The 27,618-nt window shown below is 38.6% G+C and overlaps 1 protein-coding gene across 1 annotated transcript in view; it reads left to right on the plus strand.

Moving 5' to 3' along the window:
* The window catches only part of ANKRD33B (ankyrin repeat domain 33B), a 123,916-nt gene extending 96,579 nt beyond the window's left edge, over positions 1-27,337 (plus strand). The window contains exons 3-4 of the mRNA XM_069077152.1: positions 8,702-8,842; positions 18,082-27,337. Of these exons, the coding sequence (XP_068933253.1) occupies positions 8,702-8,842; positions 18,082-18,929 (989 nt within the window). The 3' untranslated portion in view covers positions 18,930-27,337. The remainder of the gene's footprint in view (positions 1-8,701; positions 8,843-18,081) is intronic.
* Positions 27,338-27,618: the final 281 nt, after the last annotated feature.

Here is a 27,618-nt window from a genome sequence, read left to right on the forward strand (position 1 = left end):
CCTTCCTTCCTTCCTTCCTTCCTTCCTTCCTTCCTTCCTTCCTTCCTTCCTTCCTTCCTTTCCTTCCTCCCTCCATCCCTTTCCTCCCTCCCTCCTTCCTTCCTTCATTCCTTCCTTCCCTCTTTCTCTCTTTGCTTTTTGGAGGGGGGAACGTAGGGTAATTGGGGTTAAGTGACTTACCCAAGGTCACAAGGCTAGTTTTGTGTGTGTGTGCGCCCACTAAGTGTCTAAGGCTGGATTTTAACTCAGGTCCCCCTGACTGCAGGGCGAGCTGCCCCCACCCACCCAATTTTTTTCTTTGACTAAGAAATCACAGTGAAGATTATTGGAGTTGTGCAGACAGATCTTGTGAGATCCCCTGTCCTTGCCTTTAGTTTCCATTTTGGCCATAGCTTTCATGTACCACATCAGAATTATGTTGTATAGAGTTAAAAGCTACAAGATGGGGCTCTGCCTCTCAGTGTGGTCCTGATCATCTTTTACAAGATTGTCTACCTCCAAGATCCTCCTCAAGTCTATTGTTTTACCATTTGCTACTATGGCTATAAAATTCTCAGTTAAAACTATATTCTGTTTTGTCCTTTTTAGGCTAAGTGGATTACATGCTTCTCCCTTGCACTTGAGTTATAATGTTTCATTAGTAAAGTCTACAGTTCCCTCTGCTGGCTTAGTTTGAAGAACTACAGATTTAGCACCCTGATTCAGAGCACTAATTTTTAGAACCTGAATTATAAAATACTGTTTTCTTTTTATGATAGCACTAGACTAATGATAGTGATGTATGTATTTTTGAAACTGGAAGCTTATATGTATAAATTAATATGAACAGTCTATACTCTCTTCAAGTAAGGAAGAACATTAAAGGGCACTCAGAAGCATATAAGTCATGGAATGATTACATCAATAATTATATTATAAAAATCTTATGATATACACCAAGGAAGCAAGAATTTGTTAAGTGCTTAAGGTGAGCCAACCACTATGGTCAGCTTTGGGTATCCAAATGGGAAAAGAGAGATTGTCTCTCTTCTAGAGGAGCTTATGGAGGAAGAATACTAGAGTGGACCGGGAGCCTGAAAAAGATTATGCTGGGAAATCACAGAGGTAATAAATTGATTTACAGGACTATCACCTAGCATAGTGCATTACAAGTATCTGGGATGTAAATATTTTTATTGGATGGACTTCTGAATGTGTATGGAATGCCAATGTAATATTACTAACAATTATGGAAAATAATAATAGATAGCTTTATAGAGTGCTTTAAGGTTTGCAAAATGCTATACAAATGTCTCTTTATCTTCATGAGCACTCTAGGAGGTAAGTGTTCTTATTATCCCCTTTTTACAGATCAAAACAAATACAAATTAATAGCAAATAGAAATTAGGGGACTTTGGGCTATAAATTCTTTCATACCCTTTGATCCAGCAATACCACTCCTAGGGTTATATCCCAAGAGATCATAGAAATGGGAGAAAGACCCATATGTACAAAAATGTTTATAGCAGCTCTTTTTGTTGTGGCAAAGAATTGGAAATTAAGGGGGTGCCCATCAATTGGGGAATGGCTGAACAAGTTGTGGTATATGCATGTTATGGAATACTATTGCGCTATAAGAAACGGGGAGCAGGCAGTCTTCATATTTACCTGGAGAGGCTTAAAAGAACTGATGCTGAGTGAGAAGAGTAGAACCAGGAGGAATTTGTACACAATTACAGACACAACGTATGTGTGATGACCAACTTTGATAGACTGGACTCTTCTCAACAATGCAGGGATATAAGTCAATCCCAAAAGACGCATGATGGAGAGAAAAACGTGCATCCAGAGAAAGAACTAGAAAGAACTAAATTTATATCCAGGTGGAAGCAAAATACCTGATCTTTTTCATTCTCTTATTTGATTTTATGTCCTCTTTACCATTTTTCATTCCAGCTGGTACAATCCATCCTTATAACCTGACCATTGTATAATGTGAAAGTATTTACAGATCTTATACTTGATTATAAGCCGCCGTGGGGGGGGGGGGGGCGACAAAATGTGAAATTCAAGGAATTGTGGAATTGAATCCTGTAAACTAAAAGGAAACAAACAAATTAATAAATTAAAGAATTAATTTTTAAAAAAAAGAAATTAGGGGACTTTGCCCAAGATCACACAACAAGTAGGTATCTGAGACTAGAATTGAACTCAGGTCTTCTAGACTGTAGGTCCTGTGTACTTAAATTCCTCCAGAAAAATAATGAGTAGGAACAGGTGCTACTTGTAAAACATTTTCTTTATTAGATTATACCTTGACTAAAAAAGATAGATTTTTTTTTCCTCTGTCTCTCTCATTCTCCATACCACCCTCTCTTCCCACCATGTACCTAACTAAATGCATTAACTTTCATTGGTACTTAACAAATCTTTAAAATGAATTACATTAATAGATTCAGACTAGACAGCATGACTTTTGTGTTGCTACGGCAGAGAATGCAAGAGTTCAGTCAGGTAGTCCAGTGTCTTCAGGAGGATCTATGAAGGTGAAGGCATGATGCACCCCCCCCCCCAAAAAAAAAGCCTCACTCAGCCAGTCCCCAGGAGATTCAGGGCACAGCAGAACTGTAAGCCATCTTGTGAGGATCTGACTACTATAACCTGTTTGCCTTTGGTTCTTAATTCCTACTCCATTCAGGTGTTTTCCCACTCAGTACTCATTGGACCCAGTTATGGGTTGTGACCACTCTTTCTGATTTTTTTTCTGTCGACTCAGTCACCTGACTTTGTCATGCTGCTTGGTCTTCATTCCTCTTCAGGATGTACCCTTGTATCTCCAGACTTTCTCTGCTGTAATTTAGAAACCTCTTCTTCAGAGAAGCTCACTCTACTGCTGGACTTCGCCGACTGGAAGTACCTTCCCTGCCATGCAGGCTCTCCTCTGATTGGATGTCTCCTCCTAAAGCCTCTCTGTTAAACCAACCATGTCTTCATTCCTCTCTAGACTGTGCTCCTGACTCTCCATCAGGCCTTCTCTCCCATTCCTGCTACCATCATCTATCTCTTCCTTCCCTAGACTTTTTCAACTTCCCTTTATATGTTGTCTTCGCCATAATATAAGCACCTCCAAGGTAGGAACTGTCTTTCTTTCTGCATGTATTTACGTTTCCAGGGGGTAGCACAGTGCCTGGAACATTGTAAATGGTTAATAAATACTTGTGGATTTGACATTGCCAAGGCTTCATGATAAGAGAAGCAACTAGACTGCATGGTGCATTGGGCTTAGAGTCAGGAAGACCTGAGTTCAAATCCTGCCTCAGTTTACTAGTTACATGCCTTGGAGAACTCACTTCACTTCAGTTTGCCTCAATTTCCTCTTCTGTAAAGTAGGGATGGTCATGCCTCCCAGGGTGTCGTGAAGATCAAATGAGATAATACTTTTAAAGCATTTAGCACAGTGCCTGGGCACAGTGTAAGCAGCATATAAATGTTAGGTAGGAGGAGTAAGAGGACTATAGATCTATTTTTGGATGTTCATTTTGTTATAGTGAGGAATAATCTAAGGATCCAGCACTTGCCACATTTTATGATCATGAGCCAACATTGGAGCATATAATAGGTAGAAGCTGTTTGGTATGCAAAGTAGAAACAAGGAAAATGGTTAATAACTTTATAAGAATACGATTAGAGAATAGTGGGTTATGTGAAAATGATCTTAGGGCTTTAATTGAACATAGCTTTAATACAGTGAAATGATGGTTAAGAAACCTCATTAGTTGCCATTAATGAAATTTGAACATTCAGGTCATGACAATGAGTAGCCCCACTAATATGACTGTAAGATGAGAAAGTGGCACGGAAGCACCTGTTAGCAAAAGCCTCCCTAATTAAGTAGTCAACATCAGGCATTTCTTTTTTTTTTTAAAGCAATTGGGGTTAAGTAACTTGCTCAAGGTTACATGGCCAGTTGTTTCTGGGTGTGGTGCTAAGTGTCTGAGCCCGGATTCGATCCCCAAGTCATCCCAACACTAGGGCCGGTGCTCTTACTTGCTGTGCTACCTGGCTGCCCCAACATCCAGCATTTCATAGGCATTTTTCTGATGGGGAAAATACAAGCTCAAAGAAGTTTTTAACATGGAATGCTCTATGGGAAGAGCTCAATTTGCAAAATATGTTGCGTTCCACAGAATGGTCTCTACCGAAATGATAGCAATACAAAGTATGACTAAGTAGTGTCCTTGTACTAACAGTAAAATTGACAACATTTTTATATGATGTAAGATAATAATCGTAATAAGTTAATCCCACTTGTTTAATATTTTGCAGTCTACCAAGAACTTTAATGGTTACATATGTACCCAGTGTATACATAGACGTGTGTGCAAGTATATATACACACACACAGATACACATGAGGCAGCATGGATGAAAAGTTGGGCTTGGAGTCAGGAAGACCTGAGTTCATATTCCATCTCTGGCACATACTGGCCATGGGACCCTTAGGAAAGCACTTAGAACTATATCGGCAAAGGGAGGTGCCACATCTGGGAGGTCGCTACCACTGAAATCACCAATCCTATCCCTTTCCTCTAGCTTAGTGTATACGCTTTCATAGACACGTTGGTCTGGCAAAGTCACTTGAGGGCTTTTTGTTGCTGGTAGGCCCACACTTAAAGCACTTCTGTAGTACCGATTTATCTGATAATACTGAATAGAAGGGGGGGAGACCAAATTTTGAACAGTTCTCAAATCCGTTTAGGACTTTCCCTTATTCTTACATGATTTTGAAAGAATGAGTCTTTCAAACTTGGGTCTTGGTCATATCCTTCCTGCTACTTGAGATAAGTTTCGTGATGGCAGGAGAGTTTCTTAACTAAACCTTGGATCCTACATAGCACAATTCTCTGTACATAATAGTTCTTTAACAAGTGTCAGTTGAATTGAAAAACTAAACTGAGTTAAATATAACTTAGCTTATTTCAGAAATTCCAGTAGATGTATCTGTGGATACATGTTGTTACATCCCAGCCCTACAGAATGTAAAACCCTTAAAGGTAAAGACCGTTTCCTTTTTGTCTTTGGATCTTCAACACTGAGCAGGGCACCAAACACACAGGAGATATTTAGTAAGTGTTGGTTGAACTAAATATGACTAAACAGCCTAAATTTTATTGTCATTTGACTATTTAATGCAGGGTAGGTTCATTTTTTTCTTTTACAAATAATAATATTTATAGGTGGTATGACTTAATAACTCTTGCCTTAAGATCTAAGTAACAAAATCATGTATTTAATTTAAAAAAAAAAAGAATTCTAGGCCATGGGAATTCTGCATCCTTCTTTCTGTGAACAGTTTTCACTCCTTTTCCAAAGCTAAAATATTGCTTGAAGATATCTGCAGTTAGGCCAGGCTAGTTTAATGTACAATCTTTCATTGTTCCGTGGAGGTGCTTAATTGATATGAATTCATCTGACTTAAGATGCTCCATTGAAACTTCATTGCCACTTTGATTCATAGGGGCTTTCTAATACTCTGTAGTCTCATTATATAGCTATCCTTAGGGCCTATGCCATGAATATATTTTATATGTGAGATTGTGTATAACAAGGTGTTTTGGGAATTTCAGTAACTGAACCCCCCTGGATGAGATTGAAAATGGATTTGTCTTATACTGTCTTCTCCTTTATACAAAATAGTCTTATTTCAAAGTTCTAGTGCATAAAGAGGGCTATATTTTTCTAGGTTATGGAAAGAAAAAAGGGAAAAATGGATCACTTGTCATTATTTTTAAGGACAAAATTTAACACTTATACTTTCCTAGATGCACAGGAGAGAAGTGGCTATTGGCCTATCCTTGACTTGACTGAAACAAGATCAACTGAGCAATAAAAGGCACCCGTTGATGTGGGCAGAACATGTCATGGAGCATTGAGTAATTTCATGGACCATTGAGAAGCCAAACCCATAATCAGGACTCGTAGGTTGCATGGCCATTCTCCCGAATGAAGCATAAGATACAGAGAAAGTCTAATTTGAACACTGCCTACTGTGTATAACAGGCAGTTTGCTTTGTGGATTTTCAATTTTTTCTCTTCTCTCCTCTTCAAAGTGTTTAGGACATGGTCAGCGCAAAACACCTCCTGCTGAAAATTGCAATGGATACGCTATTTCAGATAGGAAAAAAAATGACTCTGAACGAATTGCAATCTGCTTCAGTTACGTTACTACTCAAATTTAACTGACACACACACCACAAAGCATTCAACTGGACTACTGAATGAGATCAAAGAGCACTCTTTTATAGTTTGCCACAATTAAGCTGTTGCAGCTGCCTGACAGCTTGCGTTATCATACCAGCTTTCACACCCTCACTAAATAAATGCCAAGCAAAGGGGAGTAGGGGAGAATGAGAGCTATGTAAATGAGTCAGAAAGGAAATAGATATTTGTCTTGATCTGTGAATCACATGGCATTGACCTAATATTAATTTGTTTTTTTGACTGTTAGCCCTGTGATGATGTGATTATTTTAGGTAACACATTACTTGCAGAACTGCATGTATTTCATTTGTTACTATCTGCAGGAAGAAGCTGGTAAATGAGGTTAAGATGTCCATGATAAACAGCCATGATTTCTTTAGACCGATCACAGCTCTGTTCTTGTTTTGCTTTTAAGCCAGGAGGCCAGCTCCTAGCTTATCCACGTTACCACAGCTCTGGTGTTAGTCTTAGATAAAGAAAATCACCATTCTGACCTGATTATTTGGGACTCTGCATAAACAGGCAAAAACAAGTGTGCCCACTTCTCATGTTGCCTGTTTGGTGTCAGTGGCCTTAGTTATTGGTTATAACCAGAAATCTGCCCCAGGGTAAAGCGTGTTCCTGACTAAGGCAAGAACAGAGATTCTCATATATACTAGGATAACTTCATGGCATCCTAGAACTGCAGGGAACTGGGGATAAGTGGTTACTCAGAAGACTTTACTGAGGTGAAGGGAGAGGCTAGGCAATTTTGTTTGGTACCCTTTTGCCAGACCATTTGGGTAAATTAGTCTATGAGCAAGTCAGCAGAATTTCTGGTCCATTGCTTTTTTCTTCAGTTCTCTACCATTGGACTGTGGCTATGTGAAGATAATGCTAAAATAACAATAATAGTAATAGTAGTAGTAGTAGTAGTTATTTATATAGCAGTTTATGATTTGCTAACAACCCAGCAAAGGTAGATGTTAAGGTAGATCAAGAAACTGAGCCAGATAGCAGTTAAGTGACTTCCCAGGGTCACACAGCTAGGAAGTGTCTGAGCCAGGATTTGAACTCATTTCTTTGGGTCCAAGTCCTGTGCTTTTATCCATTGCACCACCTATAGCTACCTATAGAATAGATAAGCATAATGAAAATTATTAGGAAATGGGACTCTAACCAGAAAAGCTAGTGGTAGAGAGAGAGAGACTCTAGAAAATTCTTTTTTTTTTTTTTTTAAAGCAATTGGGGTTAAGTAACTTGCCCAAGGTTACACGGCCAGTTTTTTTTGTTTGGGTTTTTTTTTGGTGGGTGTTAAGTATCTGAGGCCCAGGTCCTCCCGACTCGGGGCTGGTGTTCTTACTCACTGCACCACCTAGCTGCCCCTAGAAAATTCTTGAATCTGATTTTTCTTGTTGCATTATGGTGTGTGGTGTCTTCTGTGTTGATAGGAACCTCTGGTATGTATTAGTCAGATCTTATTACAGTGGTGAAAGTTTTTTCTTTTTTGAAGGGTCAGAATGATTTGGAAACAGGCATTAAGCTCATTTACATTTTTGCACCTATTTTTACCCATGTTTCATGCTGTCGAGGGCATCAGAGGCTGATTCTTAGATCATGTCAACCGTCTGCAGTTAGGAGATTGACTACTGTGGCAATTTCAAGAGGCATCTGGAGCTCCATTGCTTGCTCCCTCTAGTTCTTAATGATAAATTTCAAGTTATCTGTTTGCCTAGAGATCAATAGGACAGCCTCATGTTATCAGAATGTGACTGGGGGTGGTAAACTGAGAAGGAATCTTAGGGGTAAAAAAAAAAAAAAAAGGGAAAATCTAGTAGTATTCTGCTTTCTTTGCTTTTTCTCTTATTTTCTCCTTTTTTTTTTTTAAAGCAATCGGGGTTAAGTAACTTGCCCCAGTTTACATGGCCAGTTATTTTTGGGTGTGGTGCTAAGTATCTGAGCCCAGATTTGATCCCCAGGTCATCCCGACACTGGAGCCAGTGCTCTTACTTGCTGAGCCACCTGGCTGCCCCTATTCTTCTTTCTTGACCTAGATAATGTTTACATGGAAGATAATTTTTGGTAACTCAAAGATTTATGAAAGGAAAAAGACCCTTATGTTGTGAAATTTGTATAGCAAGTGTCAAAAGTGTCACCTTGGAATGATTTCAGTGGATGGGAAGGAGATAACTTATTAGCAGCATTTAGCTTTATACTTAATGAAGTGACTGACTCTGCCTCCCTTCTCTCCCTTCCCATACATTCTTATGACCTGAGTTTGAGGCCTCCCTCTAACATGTACTATAGCTTTGTGTTTCTGGGTCAATCACTTAATTTCTAAGTTCCCCAGGCATCTTTCTTGACTAAGTTACAAAGATGTTGCCAGGTGAAAGGCGGGAGGATTTCTATGCTAGTGATTCTGCTAACCAGTCTAGATTATATATACACATCCATACATGTCTGTACAACTTTGTTTTTCAGGGCACATAATCATCACCAACTACTTGCTGAACTATTTTCCTGGTCTTGACCTTGAAAGAAGGAATGTATTTGGGTATACAGCTCTGATGAAAGCTGCCATGCAGGGTCGAATTGAATGCATCCGAGCTTTAATGTTGGCAGGTACGTGATAATCTCTACTTTGGTAGGTTCTCATCTTTTTCGTTCTCCACAGGGTCAGGGGACAATAAAAATTGTGTTTTTTATTCATAGATATTGAGGTGTTAACATACAATTAGTGTGCTAACAAAGCCCTGTCTTTTCAAAGATCAGTTGTCTTGGAGAACATTTTATTTTGTGAGGTTTATTGCCACTTTAGTCCAAATAAAACAAACAAAAGAAAAAGCTATTAAAAATTAAAGGAGGTGTTGCAAAGTTAGTCCCATTCCATATTTCCTGTCTGCCATCGACCCTGGCTGCCTTCCTTCATATCTATACTATCCCTAGCCTCCTTCCTTCCATTGGAGTTTGTGCCCAGATCCTGTTAACCACAAAGCTCCTTCTTATCAAAGGTGAGGGTCTGGAGCAAATCAGTGACTTCTAAGCTGGGATTAAATGACAGTAGAATACTTCAAGGATTCAAGATTTCTGAGGCCTGCATCAAGTCAAGTCTACAAGTATTTACTAGTCACTTACTATGTTCCAGGGGTTTTGAATATAAATATAAACAAAGAAAAACAATCCCTACCCTCACAGACATTACAGTATCATGGGAGAAAACACAAAAGGAAGTTGAAAGGGGGGTTTGGAATTGAAGGTAACAAGTGAGGGGCAGGGTGGTAGAGGAAGTCCTATGGAGTTAGTAGTGTAGCTTGGAGAAGAATGAAGACAGATTACCGGGGCTGCCTCCTTAATATGAGGTTCCAGGAGAAAACAGTCAGAGGGAGAAGCCACAGGGAGAAGAGGATACTTCCATGCTAAAAAATAATGCAGAAGTGAAATGAGCTTCCAAATGAGTCTGTTCCCTCTGCTAGTGCTGATGAAGCCTTCTCTGTGTGTTAGAATAGTTTTTATGAGTTGCTGTGGCTGAAGAATTTTCATTCCCAATTAAAAATTTGGTTCAACGATCATATTAAGGCAAGGCAGGTTTGTTTATTTTTTTTAAGAGAACTATTATTCATTTAAAATTCATTTATTTTTATTTATTAATAAAATTTATTGATTTTGATATTCTGAATTTGACATGCCAACAAACATTAGCATTTCCATTTACAAAGAATAGAAAAAAGATCACTATATGAAACTGAATCTCTCATTGTACAGTTTGGTTTTTTCAAAGTATATAATAAACTTACCTTGGTTTCAAAGTTGACATGCTCATCTGGGTCTCCTTCAGAACTTCAGAACTTTCTTTGGTTAATTTTTGTACATTAAAAAAATGCTTTAAGGGCGGCTAGCTGGTGCAGCGAGTAGAGTGCCAGCCCCAGAATCAGGAGGACCAGAGTTCGGATCTGGCCTCAGACACTTAACACACACACACACACACAAAAACTAGCTGTGTGACCTTGGGCAAATTACTTAACCCCAATTGCCCTCCAAAAAGAAAAAAAGTGCTTTAAGGCCCTCTTTTTTTCCCCCTTGGTAGTATTATTACTACCTCTCCTCCACATCCCCTATATAACCTTCTCTCATGCCAAATAAGCATCGTCTAGCACACACACACCCCACACCCCCAAATCACCAATTGTCTATATCCAATCCAGAATTGCACATCGCACTGTGCTCCTTATCACTCTGTCGGTCAGTGGGGTGGGTAGCATGTTTAATCATTTCCTTTACTAAAGTCCTACTCCTATGTTTAAATCCACCATGGGATTCTCAAGTTATGCTAGTGGAGCACAAAATCTACCAGGTCCTAACAAGATGGAAAGGCTTTGACCTTTCTTGGTTTCAGCTCATTTATCTGCAAAATGAAAGTGTTGGATTAGATGACCTCTGAGGAGGTCCTTTATGATTCTGAATCTGAGTACTCCCTGATGATTTGTTGCATCTGTTGTCTGAGGACCATCCTGGGTAAGTTTGAAAGATTTATTACCAAACTGTTGAGCTCCTGGTTTAAGGTTATCTGAAGACTGTCTTTGCAAGTCATGTCATCATCTCCCTGATGTCATGGTCCTCTTTGAGAACAAAGGGCAAACCACAACATACATACACACAAAACACAAGGAATGCTGTCATACATTCTGATGAAATGATGGATCTTTGAAATAATAATAAAAGCTCTTTAAGGCTTGTAAAATGTCTTACAAATACCTCATTTGATCCTCACAACAATGCTTAGAAGGTGGTTGCTATTATTATTATCATCTCCATTTTACAGATGAGGAAAAAGGAGGTTAAGTGATTTGCTCAAGATCACATCTATTAAGTGTCTGAGGTAGAATTTAGACATGGGTCTTCCTGACTTCAGGTCTAGGTATAACTGAATCTGAATTTGTAACTTTTCTTGACCAGTTGCTTCTAAAGCTTTTTAGCATATCATGAATGGAAAGAGGACCCGTGCTTTAGTTCCAGATACATTATCTGCCATGCTACATCAGTAGATGTTTCAGGTATCTTGGCATCTTGGTTTACCAGTTGTGAGATATGAATTTTTAAAAAATGTATTCATTGAAAGTACAGTAGATGAGTTTAATTTTTTCTTTAATACTAAAATTGTCTGAATAGTGTGTGTTTAGCACTTAGATTTCAGGTTCTTTCTCCATCTTCTGGGGAGAAATAATTAGTCCGGAATATTGTTCTTTGTTTTTTTTCATCTCTGGTTTTATCAGATCACCTTAATGAAGTATTAACAACTGCTTTTATAATCGGTGGCGATAGAGTTGATCTTATCCGTAAAAGTAGTAAAGCACCTCTCCCTGACTTTTCTGTATTATTCTTCCATCTTGCTCTGTATTCTCTGAACAAACAAAAAAGTATAGCTATTACAGGGCATGGTCTAGGCATATAAGCATAACTGCTTCCATCTCAGGATTTGGTTCCACATTATTTATCTGAAATATTAAATAAGAATAAGGGCTAGATTTGTCATTGCTAGAACAGGGAATTCCTACATGAAAAAACTCCTATTTACCTTATCTGAAATAAGATAATATTTGTAAAAGAAAAAAAAAGTCATCAGCACATAGAACATACATGTGTGTACACATATACATATATGTGTGTATATATACAATTATTATTCATAATGCCTATTCCTTTTCCTCCCCTTACTAGTGCAGATGGGCACGGAGAGTTGCTAAGAGATTAAGTATCTTTCCTAAAATCATACAGCTAGTATGTGACAGGTATGAGTAGTGTCCAAATCTTCATGACTTCACAATTGGCTCTATACAGTATGCAAGACTTCAGTCTTAAGAAAAGAAAATTGATGATAGTGTCCAGTCCTGGATTTTTTTCTTTGTTAGTTATTAATAACATTTTATTCCTTATGGCTTAAAATTTCAGTGTTTGCACTTTCAAGATAGGGTGTCTTCTATAATTTTGACCAAGAAAATAGGATCATTGTAAGATTGTAATTAGAGAATTGAAAGGCACAGGAATACCTCCATATTGAAAGTTAAGGTGGGGGCAGCTAGGTGGTACAGTGAATAGAGGGAGGACCTGAGTTCAAATCTGGCCTCAGACACTTAACACTTAGCTGTGTGACCTTGGGCAAGTCACTTAACCCCAATTGCCTAGCCTTACCCCCTCCAAAAAAAGCAGAAAGAAAAAAAAAAAAGCTAAGATGGAAATATTTTTTGCCCTTCAAGTCATCCATTGCTGAATTTTTCTAGCCCCAATTTCATCGTATTCAAGAGGAATGGTGTTTCTTTTTCCCTTCTTTTTTTTTTATTAGCAAATGATACATTGTTTATCAGATTGCCCTCCCTCCCAAACTACTAACATCTTCATCGAGTATATAACATACAGTCACACATCAATAACTGCTTTTATCTGCTCTGATCAAGCAGAACAAAGAGATATTAGAAATTTCAGAAACCCTGAAATTTAATAATAAAAAATTATAGTTCAATAAAAGATTTTATCTCTCCAAGGTTCTGAAATTCTGATTTATTGGAACTCTCTTACTGTGGCTACTAAGGACAAACACATCAGCAGTGCCAGCTGTGCTGATTATAATCTCAGGAGATGTGAAACCTTATTAATTTGATAGAATATTAATATTCCCCAAGTGACAGGTCGGTTTAAAAAAGTTGCCCTGAGAAACTGTATTCAGAGCATGATTTTATCTATATGAAAACATAATTCAGTGGTGATAGTTGTTTTTTCTTTTTAAGAAGCTTCAGGGCTTAGTTTCAAACCTGAATGGCATACTCCGAGTAAGGTGAAACTGTTATGACATTTGGGAAAAACAAAGGAAAAACATCTTTGAATATTCATGTCCATCCTACTTCATAAAGTTGATATAGGTGTTGGTGAGTGAAGAATTGTAATGATGAACAGGGTCTAGTCATTCATATTCCTTTTGTTTATATGGACGATACAGCTTTCATGTTGGATTTGCTCCCAAGATCACATAACAAACAGAATAGTGGTGGAAATATAACATGTAGTAAGTCAGGTCTCAATGAATAAAAGTATAAATGTTTTCTCCAAAGATAAGATGGATTACCTCTTAATCAGGAAAACTCTGGGCCTAGCTTTCATTGAAAGCTACAAAGGGACCTGGAGTACAGTGGTGAGGTCTACAAGAGTAAAATGTTAAGAAGCAATGAACGTGGACACCGTTGTAGTATTTATTCAGTCTCAAGCAGTTGATTACATCCTACTCCCTGCCTCTGCTAGAGGCAGAGGCCACACCATCTGCTGACTTCTAGATTAGAGTCTTAGGAGCTTAAGGTTAGAAAGGACCTTTGAAATCATCTAGCTGAATGCCCTAATTTTATAGATGAAAAAACTGAAGCTCAGTAGGAAGTTAAGTGAATTGGCGAGGTCTCATAGAATACCCACTCATGTCTTCCTGACTCCACTAAACCACAAACACAATCAACGTTTATTAAAGACCTAAAAGGTGCTAAATCAGCATTCTAGAGAGAATTCTAAAGTTCAAGCAGTGCTTTTATTAAGCACCTACTTTGCTAAGTGCTGAGAATGCTTTTTGAAGCAGCCTGTGATGCGCTTATAATGTAATTGTTGTTTAGTTATTCAGTCTGACTCTAGGTGACCATAGCAGCCAGGCCCGACTATCCTCCACTACCTCTCAAAGTCTGTCCAAGTTCATGTTTGTTACTTTCATGACACTATTTATCCAAATCATCCTCTGCTGTCTCCTTTTCCTTTTGCCTTCAATCTTTGCCAACATCAGTCTTTTCCAGAAAGTGTCATCTTCTCATTATGTGGCCACAGTATTTAAGCTTCAGTTTTAGCATTTAACCTTCCAGTGAAGAGCCTGAATTAATTTCTGTAAGTATTGTCTGATTTGATCTCTTTGCTGTCCAGGGGACTCCACAAGTCTTCACCAGCTGTGCAATTCAAAATTCAATTCTATAGCTCTCAGCTTTCCTTATACTCTAACTCTCAAATGCATACATGGCTACTAGAAAAACCATAGCTTTGACTATACAGACTTTCGCAGGCAAGGTGATATCTCTGCTTCGTATTATGCTGTCCAGATTTGCTTGTAGCTTTCCCTCCAAGGAGCAAGTGTTTTTTTTTTTTAATTTCATCACTGCAGTCACTGTCTTCAGTGATCTTTGAGTCCAAGAATATAAAATCTAACACTGCTTCCATTTCTTCTCCCACTGTTTGCCAGGAAGTAATGAGACCAGTTGCCAAGATCTTCGTTTTGCTTTATTTTTTTTTTTAAGGTTCAAGCCAGCTTTTACAATCTCCTCTTTCACAGCTAATGGAGATATAAATTAGGAGATAGTGTATGTACTCTCTCAGGAAAAATATCAGTTCAGTTGGGATCAAAGAGCTTAGAGCACAGCTTGATTCGTATCCTTGAACATAAATACAGTATAAGCCAGTCTGTCTTTGTGGTTGACTTCAGTAGGAGGCAGTATTGACTTGGTCCCCATTTTTTAAGACACTACAAAAGTCTGCCTAGTATGAATTCTTGAGTGGGATGGACAGTGGATAGATGAAGGAGGATAAACCCCTGAGCACACTTTTCTCCTCCATTTTTCCTCCACCCCAGTGTTTTTATGCAGGTGAAATCAGATTAAAATGGACATTTAGAGCAGCTTTGAAAGGGGAAAAATAAAACATGTAGTCAGAGGATAATATATACATTTGTACCCTCTTTACTGATGGTGGAAGATTAGACGGTATTTTATGTGACTGGCTGGTTATAAGTCCAATAAATTCAGAGTCATAAGACCTGGTATAGCGAGGGCTCCATCATTTACTAACTGTGTGTTTTGGGGTAAATTACTTTATTTCTCTGGGCCTCAGTTTCATCACCTGGAGAAATGTAGATGTGCTAGAAAAGATCTGTTCTCTTAGTCATAGAATCACAAAATGTTGGCACATCTTTGAACCTTATTTTTTTTTTTTTGAAAAAAGTAATAATCGGAGTAAGAAAACCTGCCTCACTATTTACAAGATGTGTAACCTTTGACAAGTCAGTTAAACTTCTCTGAGTCTTCATCTGCAAAATGTGGTGCTTCTACTGCCAGCCTCAGAGGTGTTGTAAGGGCCAAATGAGATAAAACTTTTTGTTAGTGTAATTGCATTATATTGAGCTGAGTTTTTCGCTTTAGCACCAGTTATCCTAGGCCCTCCCACATCTGCAGAATTATTCTTTTAACAGTCTAGCTAGGCTTCTGGCTAAATGATTATCAAGAGAAGCACCTTCTAAATATGCTTCATAGGAAGCTAGCTATGGAAAGGGGCAACAGGCCCTTCCTCTTTTCTTGCCACCCATCATGAGCCCTCTGTAGGCATACACATCTGTGGAGGTGAGTTGGAGATCTCTTATCTCTTCATTTAACAGATGTGCATTAGGATAATGGCATCTTTTATGTTGGCCAGGTGAAGTGGTGGTCAGGGAGCTGGGTTCTGGCTTCAACAGTAGATTGAAGAGGAGGTAAAGATAACAATGGTCACATTGTAAAATGATTAATATGACAATTCTTTGACATCTTCATTGAATGGCATGACGTAAGTATAAAATAATTAACATCAGTCCATTATGGTCTATTATTTAATTGCTATATCTATAATATTAATATTCAGTTTGATAATGGATCTTTTGAATTAGAGTTCACCCTGATTTATGATACAGTTCACAGAAAAATCTAGGGCTGTTTAATATCTCATAATGGAAATGTCTTCTGATCTTTTGAATCTTTTGTACATCCCAAGATCATACACAGAGGGCAAAAAGGAGGGCAGATTTTTCTCCACAGGGAGGAGATTCTTAAAATTTTGACAGCTGTTCCTTTTGTGTTCCATTAGCATTTAAAAAATGTCTCTTTCAAACAATGAATTGTTCGTTAAGATTTTAATTTTGCAGTTTGTTCCCTTTTAAGTGACATGCAATTAATTTAGTTTTAATGTGCCATTTATTTTTTGTAATGACATTTTTAGTGCCCTGTTTCCTTTTTAGTCAATTTATAAATTGTACTCAGCTAACGTTACTTCCTAATTTTCAGTTCTAAATAATTGCAACTACTTTCCACATAGCTCTTTAATTTGTCAGAAAATGAAGATGTATTGAAGTAGTGCAGATTAGATAGGCCAGCTTTTGGCCAAAAGAAGAAATGAGCCAGAAGTGAGGGAGGCCAAAAATCGTCATTACCTGGTTATGCAGATTACTGCCCTAAATCATCCTGTTGCTTTTACACTAGAGATATTGTTATTGGAACCAGAAGTCTCAAATAATGTTTATAACCATTTGTTCAATTGGCCTTGTTTGGGGTTGGTAATGCAATAAATCTTTGTTCGTCTGGATTACTGAAGGATAGGTAGCAGGGTGTAATGCACTGTCTCCTCCCTGACACATCCTTGCTGTGTGATCCAGGAAGGGTCTCCCTGCCCCCTAGTGCTCTAGACCAGTGCTGACAAACTCAGTAGAAGTGGATTCTCCCAGGGGCATATTGACTTAGAAAAACACAAATCAACATTTTCAATTTTTATTTATTTTGTTTAAAATTTCCTAATTAGATTTTAATCTGGTTCCTGGCACTCGGGGGGGCCAAGATGGCAGCAGCATGTTGGATTACCTCTGCTTTAGACAACTCTTGTCAGTTATGTGACTATACATTGTCAAGCTAACAGTATTAAACATAGGTGGCCCAGTGAGTAGAGTGCTGGACCTGGAGCCAGAAAGACCTTGATTCAGACTTGACCTCTGACACACGCTAGCTGTGTGACTCTAAGCAAGTCACTGAACCTTTCAGTGTTGTCAGCAAGGGATTAAGTTACATAATTAACAATAAGTTGCAGATGAAATGTTGATCGTAAGAATTGTTCATTGAGATTCATTAATAATGAATTGTTTATCAAGATTTTATTTTTGCAATTTGTTTAGAGGGTACAGTGGACCAGAGCACTGGACCCGGAGCTTAGAAAGACCTAAGTCTGAATCTGGCTTCAGACATCTACCAGCTGTGTGAGCCTGGGCAAATCACGTAATCTTTCTTTGCCTCAGTTTCCTCAGTTATTAAATGGGAATAATAAGAACACCTACCTCCCAGAGTTGTCATGAGGATAAAGTGAAATATTTGTGAAATACTCTGCAAACCAAAAAACTACACTATTATTAATATTTGTCATTATATCTAGCATGTATGTACTGCTTTTTAAGGCTTGCAAAGTGTCTTGTATATGTTAACATTCATATGATCTCCATTAGTAATAGAAACTTCCTTATTGTTGATTCCCAATTAATAAAATTGTAGGTCAAGGGAAATGCTTAACTTAAGTATTATAAACTGTTTCCAGGTACTTTAGAAGCATCTTTTAACATGCTACCAATCAATATCATAATTAAAAATTATTATCCATTTCTTGAAGCAGGTTCCGAGGGACCTTTGTTAGCATGAGAAAAGATGCTATATGTAGTAGAAAGTAACAGAAGTTTTTATATACACACATACATACATACACACATACATGCATGCATGCATACATACATACATACACTCCAGACTCCAGGTAAATGAGGATGGAATCCAGGAAGACAAAGCACCAAATAGAATGTAAGAATGAAAGTTTGGTTTCTATTCATAGTTGTTGATGATTATGATAGTAATACAGAATGCCCACATTTGGGGATCACTCCCCCAAGATGAGATACCTGCAATACAAATTGAGTTGTTAAGCATTTTAAATTGAGTTCAATTTCAATTATCTCTGTTCTGTTTTTTGGATGGGAAGTAAGGAGAGTGCTTATTTTTGTTTTTGTTTTTCAGGAGCAGATATCCATGCAACCGATCCCAATAGAGGGATGACTCCACGGGAATGGGCATCTTACACAGGAAGGTCTGAGGCTGTCTGGGTTATCCAGAGACTGTTGGACAGGCCCTGTCCGGAGCAGTTCAGTGAACAGTACAAGCCTGACTGGCCAGTGGTAAAGGACATTCTTGTCAAACCAGCAGAGCCCAAGAGCTGTTTACAGAGGCTTACAGAGTGCTTTCGGTCACTCTTATCTTCCCGCTATGTCCAAGGACCTGAAGATGGGGGAGTACTTGACCATATGGTTAGAATGACCACGAGTCTCCAAAGCCCTGCTGTGGCAATTGCCTGCAAGACTGTATGCCCTGAGACCCCACCCTGTGTGGGGAAGAGGCGCCTTGCAGTGCAGGAGATCCTCTGCCACCGAAACACGGGGACAGCCCATGATCATGAAAAGGGCAAGGTGGAGAGCTTGAAGGTCTTTCAGAACTCCCAGGTTGAGGTGGTTCCCCAAAAGACAGACAGGAGAGCAAGTCTTCAAACTTCCACCTCTACACCTGCTCAGGGGAGCTCTGCTGTCTCCCGGAAGGCCAGCCTCTTACCCCTGCATTTGTTGAGGAGGAGTAGTGTGAGGCCAGGCTTTGTCATTCCAAAGGTCCGCATCAACAAAGCCCCCACCCCCACTTTTCAGCCAGAAAGAGTGAAGAAGAAGGGTAACGTTAAAGATAATACCTATTTGCAGATTCCTAAGTGGAGATACAAGGAAGCAAAGGAGGAGAGGAGGAAAGTAGAGCAGGCAGAAAAAAAGAAAACAGCTGAAGCTCCAAAGGAAAGACGAGTATCTCCCTGGAGGAATAGGACCTGAACCCACGCTGGAGTTGTAGCATCTGGGATCAGCTTCCCAAACTGCAAGCTCGAGGGGCGATCCGCTCAGGCAATGGCCATGCAACATGGGAGTCTTCCTTTGGGCCATGTAGGGAGAAAGTGGGGAGCATGCTGAACCAACACAAGGGTTTGGGGAGATTCAGCTCACATTAGCTGCCTGAGCCTGTTGAGTGAAAAGGTGACATTTTCCTTTGCTGCTATATCTAACTCAGGGCTCCAAGGTTCCTATATTGCCTATCCTCTCCTTTGGTTTGGGTAAAAATGTAGAAATTGTCATGGTGATTTGGTGATGCTGCTGTGGGATTTGGTGTCTGAGCACTGGTTCAGGGAGGCACCTGCCAGGTATAGAGAGGGTGGTTACTCTAGCTAGTGGAAAACAAACCACCTGTATAAATTCCTCCCCCATGCCCATGGAAAGGTGGGTGGGATTGCTTGTGCTGGCCCTTCTTCAACCCACTCCAAACACTCGGAATTTTTTTCTTCATTGAGGTCCTTGATGTTCCTCTGACCCACATTTCACCACTTAAAAATATGGGTAAGGGGGAGCAGAAACAACTCCCACTGGCACAGCTTGTACCCTGTAGAAGAAACCCTGGCACCACTTGTGGCTCACAACCAATAAGAAAGGGTAATGAACCTGTGACCAAGGGTATGTGGAATATTTGTAATGCACACACTACTGGCAGCACTTCCGTACATGTCCAAAATACTGTCCTCTCCCCCACTTCTTCCACACTGAAGGACAGTGCAGTTAAGTGCCTAACACAATACTCTGCACACACTAGATGCAATAAATGTTTATGAAATTGGAAGTTAATTGAATCAAATCCGCCTTCTACTAATGATATCTATACTATTAGAACTTCACCATTCAGATGTTCTATTTGCCAATCCCAGCACTGTCAGGGGGTCTATCTATAAATTATGTAGGTGAGTGGTTTCTGAAATGTGGGCCACTTACCCCCATCCATTTTACATGATATAAAAAAAAATAGCCAAATCTACCTGGGTTAACAGGAATTATTGGTTGTTTGGGATGTTCCTAGTGAGGTCGTCTGTTTTTTACATCTGGATCTATTAAAATATTAAAGCCAGTCAGAAACACAAGTGTAAACATTTTCATAAAAAAAGATGAGAGAGTTACCTGCGAGCCTTCACTGGTCCCCAGAATTGCAGTTATATGTAGAAGCAGAGCCACCAGTATGGATAGATGTGGATAATTTTCATTCTATGCAATATGGAAAAGATGTCATCTCTTCTGTGGAAGTATGTTGCTATTAAAAAAAAAAAAGTGTGATGGTCAGAGCTCCCCCTTTATTCTTTTCTTCCTCTGATATCTCATTTCTAGCACTGGGAAGTCAGGAGCCAGCGTGCATGTAAATGGATTGATTATCAAATTTAGGGGGTGATAATTTGTTAACTCACTTTTTTTTTTTTGCTAAAAGGACAAAAATGACCAACTTTACCGAGTAGTTGAGCAGCTCAGCTTCTCACCTTTCCACAGATGTCATCCAGCCCAGAGCAGTCATTATGTCAAATAGAGCAAATTTGATGTCCCAAGTTCTTGCTGGTACCTAGTGAGGTTAGAGGCTGGGGAAGGAAGTTCTGTTATCCAAATGTTTGATGGCTAGTCCCTGTATCAAATCAGTGATAGGTAGATTGTCTGTATTGTAACAGTACCTACTATGTTCACCCGAAGGTTGGCCATTTAATACTGTATAGATGTCCCAGTATTTTTTAGGCATGACCTCCTCTGGTGTTGCTCAGTCCCCTGCCTCATCATATGCCTTTGGCAACTGTTCAAAACTTGACTAGGTTATTGATACAGCTGAATTCCACATTTCCCTAGCTATCCTTTAGAATTAGGAAGTGGGAGTTTTGAATGTTTTTATTGCATTTTTTCCTAACTTTCAATCATAGGCAAAGGACACTTTGGGGTCTGCATACTGAATGGTCAAAGAGTACTGAGAACGCTCATGATGTCAGCAAAATGGGCCTTCTGTATTTCTTCTAAACTGTCAAACCAGCATGTTTCCACCAAGCAAACATGTTCTTGGCAAGCCAGATGCTGTGTTTGTCACTTTCCCTTTTATTGAAGAAAACAAGATAATTGGTCAAAGGAATACAGTAAAAAAGGCATAATGTGGAGCATAGAGCTAGTTGTGTGTTCACAGGGAACAGAGAAGTAGCTACTGTGTGTGCATTTGTGTATGATGCATTTACTCACGTGTGGGCACATTATTGTGGAAAACAGATAATGAACCAAACAAGTGAATGTTTGATACCACATCAGAGTACACTCTCTCATCACACCCAGACTCTGAAGGGAAGGCATTTTACACTGTTTCTGCACTTTTTTTTCTCATGGCTAATTTGTTTAGATCTTCTCATTTTTCTCCTTGCATAAGCAGATTTACTACTACAGCAATTTCACAAGCCAAGGAAGTTGTCTTCCAGGTTCATCTCCCTGCTGTAGCAAGGATGCTTATGTTCTTGCTTTCCAGCCCAGCCACAGGATGGGAAAGGGAGGACCCTGCATATCCAAATGATGTGTTTCCTGGGAATTTCAGCATTTCCTATTTCCTCTTTTCCAAGGGAGTTTGTTTTCCCTATACAAGGTAGTTTTTCACACTGGACTTAAGATCTCTGCAGATCTAACCATCAGCACACCAGACTGCCCATTCAATAGTTGACAATGTCAGCAGAACAGGTTAATGAAAACTAAAGAAAACTATAGATATACTTGTTTATTCTCTGCTTTGTAGGTGAGCTGGCTCAGCCAGCCCCAGTGGGGGAGAATAACATGGAATAAAGAAAGATTTCCTATGGGGGAGGCATTGAAAATGGACATTTCTTAGGCAAGATAATTAAGTTGTTTATTCCTCAATTCTTTTTTAAAAACAAGTTTAATTAGAGCAGAAATTGGCCTTCTTTGTCCCTACTGAGGAAGAGAATCATGGAACTTACTCCAAGTATGTCAGTTAAGTCTAAGTGTGTCACATGTGTGTCAAACTTGGCAGACTTGAAGAGTTCTTCCACTGTTCTTCCTCTGTTACTGTCAAAATGGCACTTGGGATAGTTGGATTTTCCCGGTTGCCATATTAGCTAAGGTTCCATAGTAGTTCTCACAGAACTCTCTTCTTTATCTTCCACTCCCATCCCACTCCTTCCTTTTGGGACTAAAAATGAAAAATGGACTAAGTTAATAAGAATAAAAAATAAAGGATAAGTGAATAAGAAAATTGAATATTTCCTTCCTCATTACCTTTTGCCCCTCGACACTTGACCACCTGTTCTTCATATGGCTCTGCATTCTGTGGCCTCTGTTTTCTTCCCTTTGCTGACTGCCTCACTCCCATCCCTATCAAAATTCCTTGCAGAATTCCTGGCATCAGCTACTCTGGAAGCAAAAAAAGGGGCATAAAAGTGAGATGAGAGCAATATGGTAGCTCCCTGCTTTGGCAATCCTAAGTGACAATCTTTAGACTGCATGAAATGAAAAGAAAAAGTGATTTCTCCTGTTTCTGTCAATTTGACTAGATTTTTTACAATTTTCTTTTTGTAGATAGGAAAACAGGGTATTGAAATAACCTAGCACAGTCCATATTAAGGGCATAAAACTTGCACCTTGGTTCTTAATTACTATGAATACTGAGTAAACATTTTGGCAGCTCTCTTTCTCACACAGGCATGCGCACACGTGTGCACATGGTTAGAGATTATTTTAATTTTCTTTAATCCCTTGAGGGTATTATAGTTAAACTAAAAATAAAATAGATTAAAAGACAGTTGCACCCTCTTTTCACACTATCCCACCTCCAGTATGATTCTTGGGAACTGCCTTTTGAATTTCCTTGATCATAAGCAGCCCAGATCTGTGGTAGCTGAGGACACTTAGGAGAATGTTGCTCGTTGGTTCATGTGAAGTCAATCAATGATCTTACAATAATTTCTTGTGAGTATGAATACTTTAAGTTAAAAAAAAATCAAATCCGTCATGAAAGTAAAACATACCTATTTGATGGAAATTTTCAGTCAAAACCAAATGGGCTTACAGTTTTAACAAATACTTTTACCACTTTAGTTGTTTTCTTTAGGTCTCAAAGTAGTAGGTTGAGGGTTAGAACATATACTTCTGTGTGTTTTTCTACCTGTTAATGTGAATAAAAGGCCCCAGGCTCTGCCCTGCATTAAAATCACGAGGGAAGAAAGAAGCCTGCAGGAAGTTAATCCAGGATCTATCGGACTTCCAAAAGCTTAAGCACTTTAGTTGGCTACCAGAGTACATCATACAGAAGACTGAAGCATTAAATAGCATTTGAAGTTTTTCTCTCTTTTTGAAGCTACTTACAGCAGTTTCCTGGCAGCACTACATGACATACCTCAAGAATGTGATGATTCGTATTCCAGAAGTTCTTCAGTTTGGCCAGCACTTGTAGTTTAGCCTCTTGTTTAATGAAAAACATAAGTATCATACAAAATGTTTATAAAATAGTCATGTGAATGCTGAAGTGGTATTTGTGCCACTCTTGTCCTTGTTTTCAGCCCATAATTCACTTGCTGGGAATGCTTTATGATGAAATTTTTCCCCAAATTTAGCTGCATCATATGGGGACTGATTCAGGTGCTACCTTGTCCAGTTGTACAATTCTTGAATTACCCATATAGTAGGTAGAAGCAAATTAATATGAAAGAGTCACCTTGAGAAATAGAAGATTTTTTTTACTAAAACTAGGTAGGAAATAAGATTTTCCCTGATGGCACATTGACAAGAATATTGTATCCAGGGGACATTAAACTTAGGTATGAAAGTAGAGAGGTGATGATTTTTCTTTTCACAGTTTGATTTGGTGCCTGTGACATTTGGAAGGAAAAACAACTCGTAAATCAGACTTGGCTCATCCATTTCCCCAACTTTATCCAGATATTTTACTCTAGAGTGCTGATTACAATTCAACATCAGCACATTTTATTACATACGAAGATAAAATATAATACACTGGAAATCCTTCTTCACAATTATTCTTGCATATGTATGACAAAATACCAACATATGCATAAGAAAAGATACCAATTGTTTAGTGTTTATATTCCTAATATGCAGTGTTATAGAAATTAAAATGGTAATACCAAAGAGTTAACTCAGGACTATTTTCCTCCCGTTGTGTATTATTGTTTCAGTACCGAGAACAAGTGGTTTGCTATTTCCTTAAAAAAAAAAAAAGTACTGAACTTTGACATGTTGTGTAACTTATGTCTGGTCCTGGCTCTGCCAGTGACTGACTCCTTGATCTTGAACAAGGTACTTTATCTCTTTGGGTCTCAGTTTCTACTGTGGACAGCACAAGCCACTTCAGCTATGCAAGTCATCAACTTCCCATATTTTTCTGGAAGACTACTAATCTTCTAGGCTGGGAAGGACTGTATATTATCCACATCCAAAATAATTGTCCCCTATGAAGAAATGCAGTTGCTTTGAAAGTCATAACAAAATTAGTTCAGTGATAATAGCAGCAGGAATGTTTTAGCCAAGATGGTTCCCCAGCAATGGTTTTATGCCTTGAGTAACTTGCTTAAGGTGTTTGTTTATGCCTTTTCTTCCTTCCCCCACTTTTTGATGCACTAAGTACTTTGTTCAAAGGTGTATTATGTACATCAGCAAGCCACTAACTTGAAATCACCTTTTTTTTTTGCTATGGTGCTTTTCATGCACATTGATGGTAAATAACTGAAAAAAAATCAGTAAGGGTTGAAAGAAAAATAAATGAAAAAAAGACCAAAACAATGTGGATTGGTTTGATTCTCTTTTTTTTTAAAGTTCTGTATGACTTGAATTTATTTATTTATTTATTTTTGGGAGGGCAATTGGGGTTGTGGCTTGCGCAAGGTCACACGGCTAGTTTTTGTGTTAAGTATCTGAGGCTTAATTTGAACTCAGGTCCTCCTGACCCCAGGGCTGGTGCTCTATTCACTGCGCCACCTAGCTGCCCCAAGTTTGGTTCTCTTTCTTGACTCGGATTGACAGCAGTGTTATTTTGCTTTCCCAATATGGATATGGGCCTAAAATGGCCTTTAAGGAAGAACACTGGCACAGCAAGCAGATATTTTGGTAGCTGTGCTTTGCTAAACAGAATTGAACAGGGTATAGTAAGACAGAGAAAGTACATCAAGAAAAGGGCATTATGGTTGAGTATATGAGATTAGTGACTTCTGTGGGTTCCTTGTAAATGATAAATTACTCTAAATATGACCTGTAGTTGTCTATGTATTTGGGGGAAAAAAATAGTGTCTTCTGAGGCAAAGGAGCATGTTATATGGAAAGAGCACTGAATCTGAAATTTTAAAACCTAGATTCCAGTCCTAACTCTAACTTACAGTGTGAATTTGAGTACATGCTTTCATCTTTATGGGCCTCAGATAATTCTTTAGGAGGTTGGCAACATTGGAAATTTAAGGTCCCTTTTTTGCTCTAAATCATATGATTCTGAATGAAAGATGTCCCCCTGTGCAAAGCTATGCTTAGGGTCTGATCAAATTCCAGGGCCCACTTACTTAAGATTAATGGTGACATTCACCATTGTAATATAGCCCATTAGACTCTATATAAGAGACCTCGTTTCTAATTTTGGGTCTATCATTAACTCTGTGTGACCTTGGGAAAGGGCCTTCTTTCTTCTGGACCTCATTTTCCTCATCTGCTTAAGAAAATGAGTTCTCTAAGATACTTTTTAACCCTAATAATCTATGTTTTCTTAATGTTTTCACTAGCTGGTTTTGAAATTTTCTTTGGAAACCACAAGATTTTAGCAACCTCACAATTCATCTTATCCCAGGAAACTGCTAATTCCTCCCCCTTCTCCTCCTCTTTCCCCTCCCCCCCCACTCTTCTCTCACAATGTTGATCTAATGTCAGTCCATAAAGACTGTATGAACCTCTCTATGAGTTAAGGGAAATATTTGCTATGAAGTATTTAGAGTGAAACTTGATGGCTTTTTTAAAAAAAGATTCAGAGGACAATGACGGTTACACAGTCGTAGTCTTTCTAAAATAGGAAGAAGTCCCAGTCGTGTAAGTTCTTGTTATAAACATACAGGGTTAAAGTTGTACCTTATGTATACACTTGGTGAAACATTAAAAGAGGAAATTATACCTACAGGGAGAATTGTAGCATCAGCCCTTTGAGGGGACAGTTAAGGGAAGGGACATAGGAATGATAATAGAGAGTTGTTATTTAGTTGTTCCTACCATCCAGGACCCCGTTTCAGGTTTTCCTGGGAAAGATAGTGGAGTAGTTTGCCATGTCCTTCTCTAACTCATTTTACAGATGAGGACACTGAGGCAAACAGGGTTAAGTGACTTGCCCAGGGTCACACAGCTAGTGTCTGAGGGCAGATTTGTACTCAGATTTCTCTTATTTCAGATCCAGGGCTCTATTATTCACTGGGCCACCTAGTTGCCCTAATAACAAGTATGAGAGAATAAAAGCATGTTTCACTGAAATACTATCACTCATACAAATTCCTATATTTATTGGGCTTTGAGGTATTTTGGTCTTGATCAACAACAATACTATAAAATAGCATAAGGATTTAGCTTGCCCTTTTATGACCAGAGTGTAAATTAAAAAAAAAAAAAATCCTGATATGTCAGTATAAAAACATTCTCAAACTTTCTTTATGGTGTAGGTCTTGTTAAAATGATGTTGAATGTGACATTGTAATTATGTGATGTCAAAAATTTTATTTCCTGGTTATGCCTTTATCAACTACAGCTCTGAAAACATTAGTAATATTTGGGCTATAAGCACATTTGGGAACACGAATTGAAGAGATCCAAGCATCTTTGGTATCAGAATTACAAAAATACTAAGGAAACAAAGTTTACTCAATTAAATGAAATGTCATGTGATGATTGAAAAACTTTTTTCTCAATGCCTGCTGAATTATTACATCATGTTAAAATGAAATCAAAGTAATATTAAATTTCTGTTGAAGGGAGTGGAAAGTATGAATGGGTGGAGGATAAAAAATGAAGTATGCAGTGAACCTGTTCTGAATGTGCAACAGTATGATGCTGGAAGAAAACTAAATATTTTTAACTTGAAGATGATTGTAAAAAAAATACCCATGATTTTAAAAAATCTTATTTATATCAATTCAGATAATTGTGAGATTTCTTAGTTACTATTTGATTTTGTTTTCAAAAGGCATTTATATTAATTTAATAAGGGTTTTTGTTATTCTTGATTGAATTAGCAGTCTTGTATTTTTTGGTTTATTCCTTCTACAGATCTTACAGTGACCTTATTAAAGCTCTGAAGTCCAACCTATAAAAAAATTTAGCATTGTGTTATTCAGGAGGAATCTTGAATAAAAAATAAAACATGCTACTTGTTTGGCTTTGTCTCAGTGCTGTCCTTGCCGATACAAGGAGATGGTGCGTCCCTGGGTTAATTTTCCAGCAGGGAGTTTAGCCGAATGCAGTACCAGAATTCGCCACCAGATGTTGCTCTTCCTGAGTTATCAGACCCATTCCTGTTAAGTCCGAGGACTTAGGACGAGTGACCAGGAATCGGCTCTTTCTGTTAGGCGCTAGTGTTCCAGTTAGTCATTCAAGAGCCCTGAAGCTTGCAAACAGCAGCTAGGTGAGCCAGGGAATTGAGTGCAGG

This window comes from Petaurus breviceps, unplaced genomic scaffold (genome assembly GCF_028583685.1).
Source record: "Petaurus breviceps papuanus isolate PSGF00001 unplaced genomic scaffold, PetGlider_PUasm1.0 151, whole genome shotgun sequence".
NCBI classification, from domain to species: domain Eukaryota; kingdom Metazoa; phylum Chordata; class Mammalia; order Diprotodontia; family Petauridae; genus Petaurus; species Petaurus breviceps.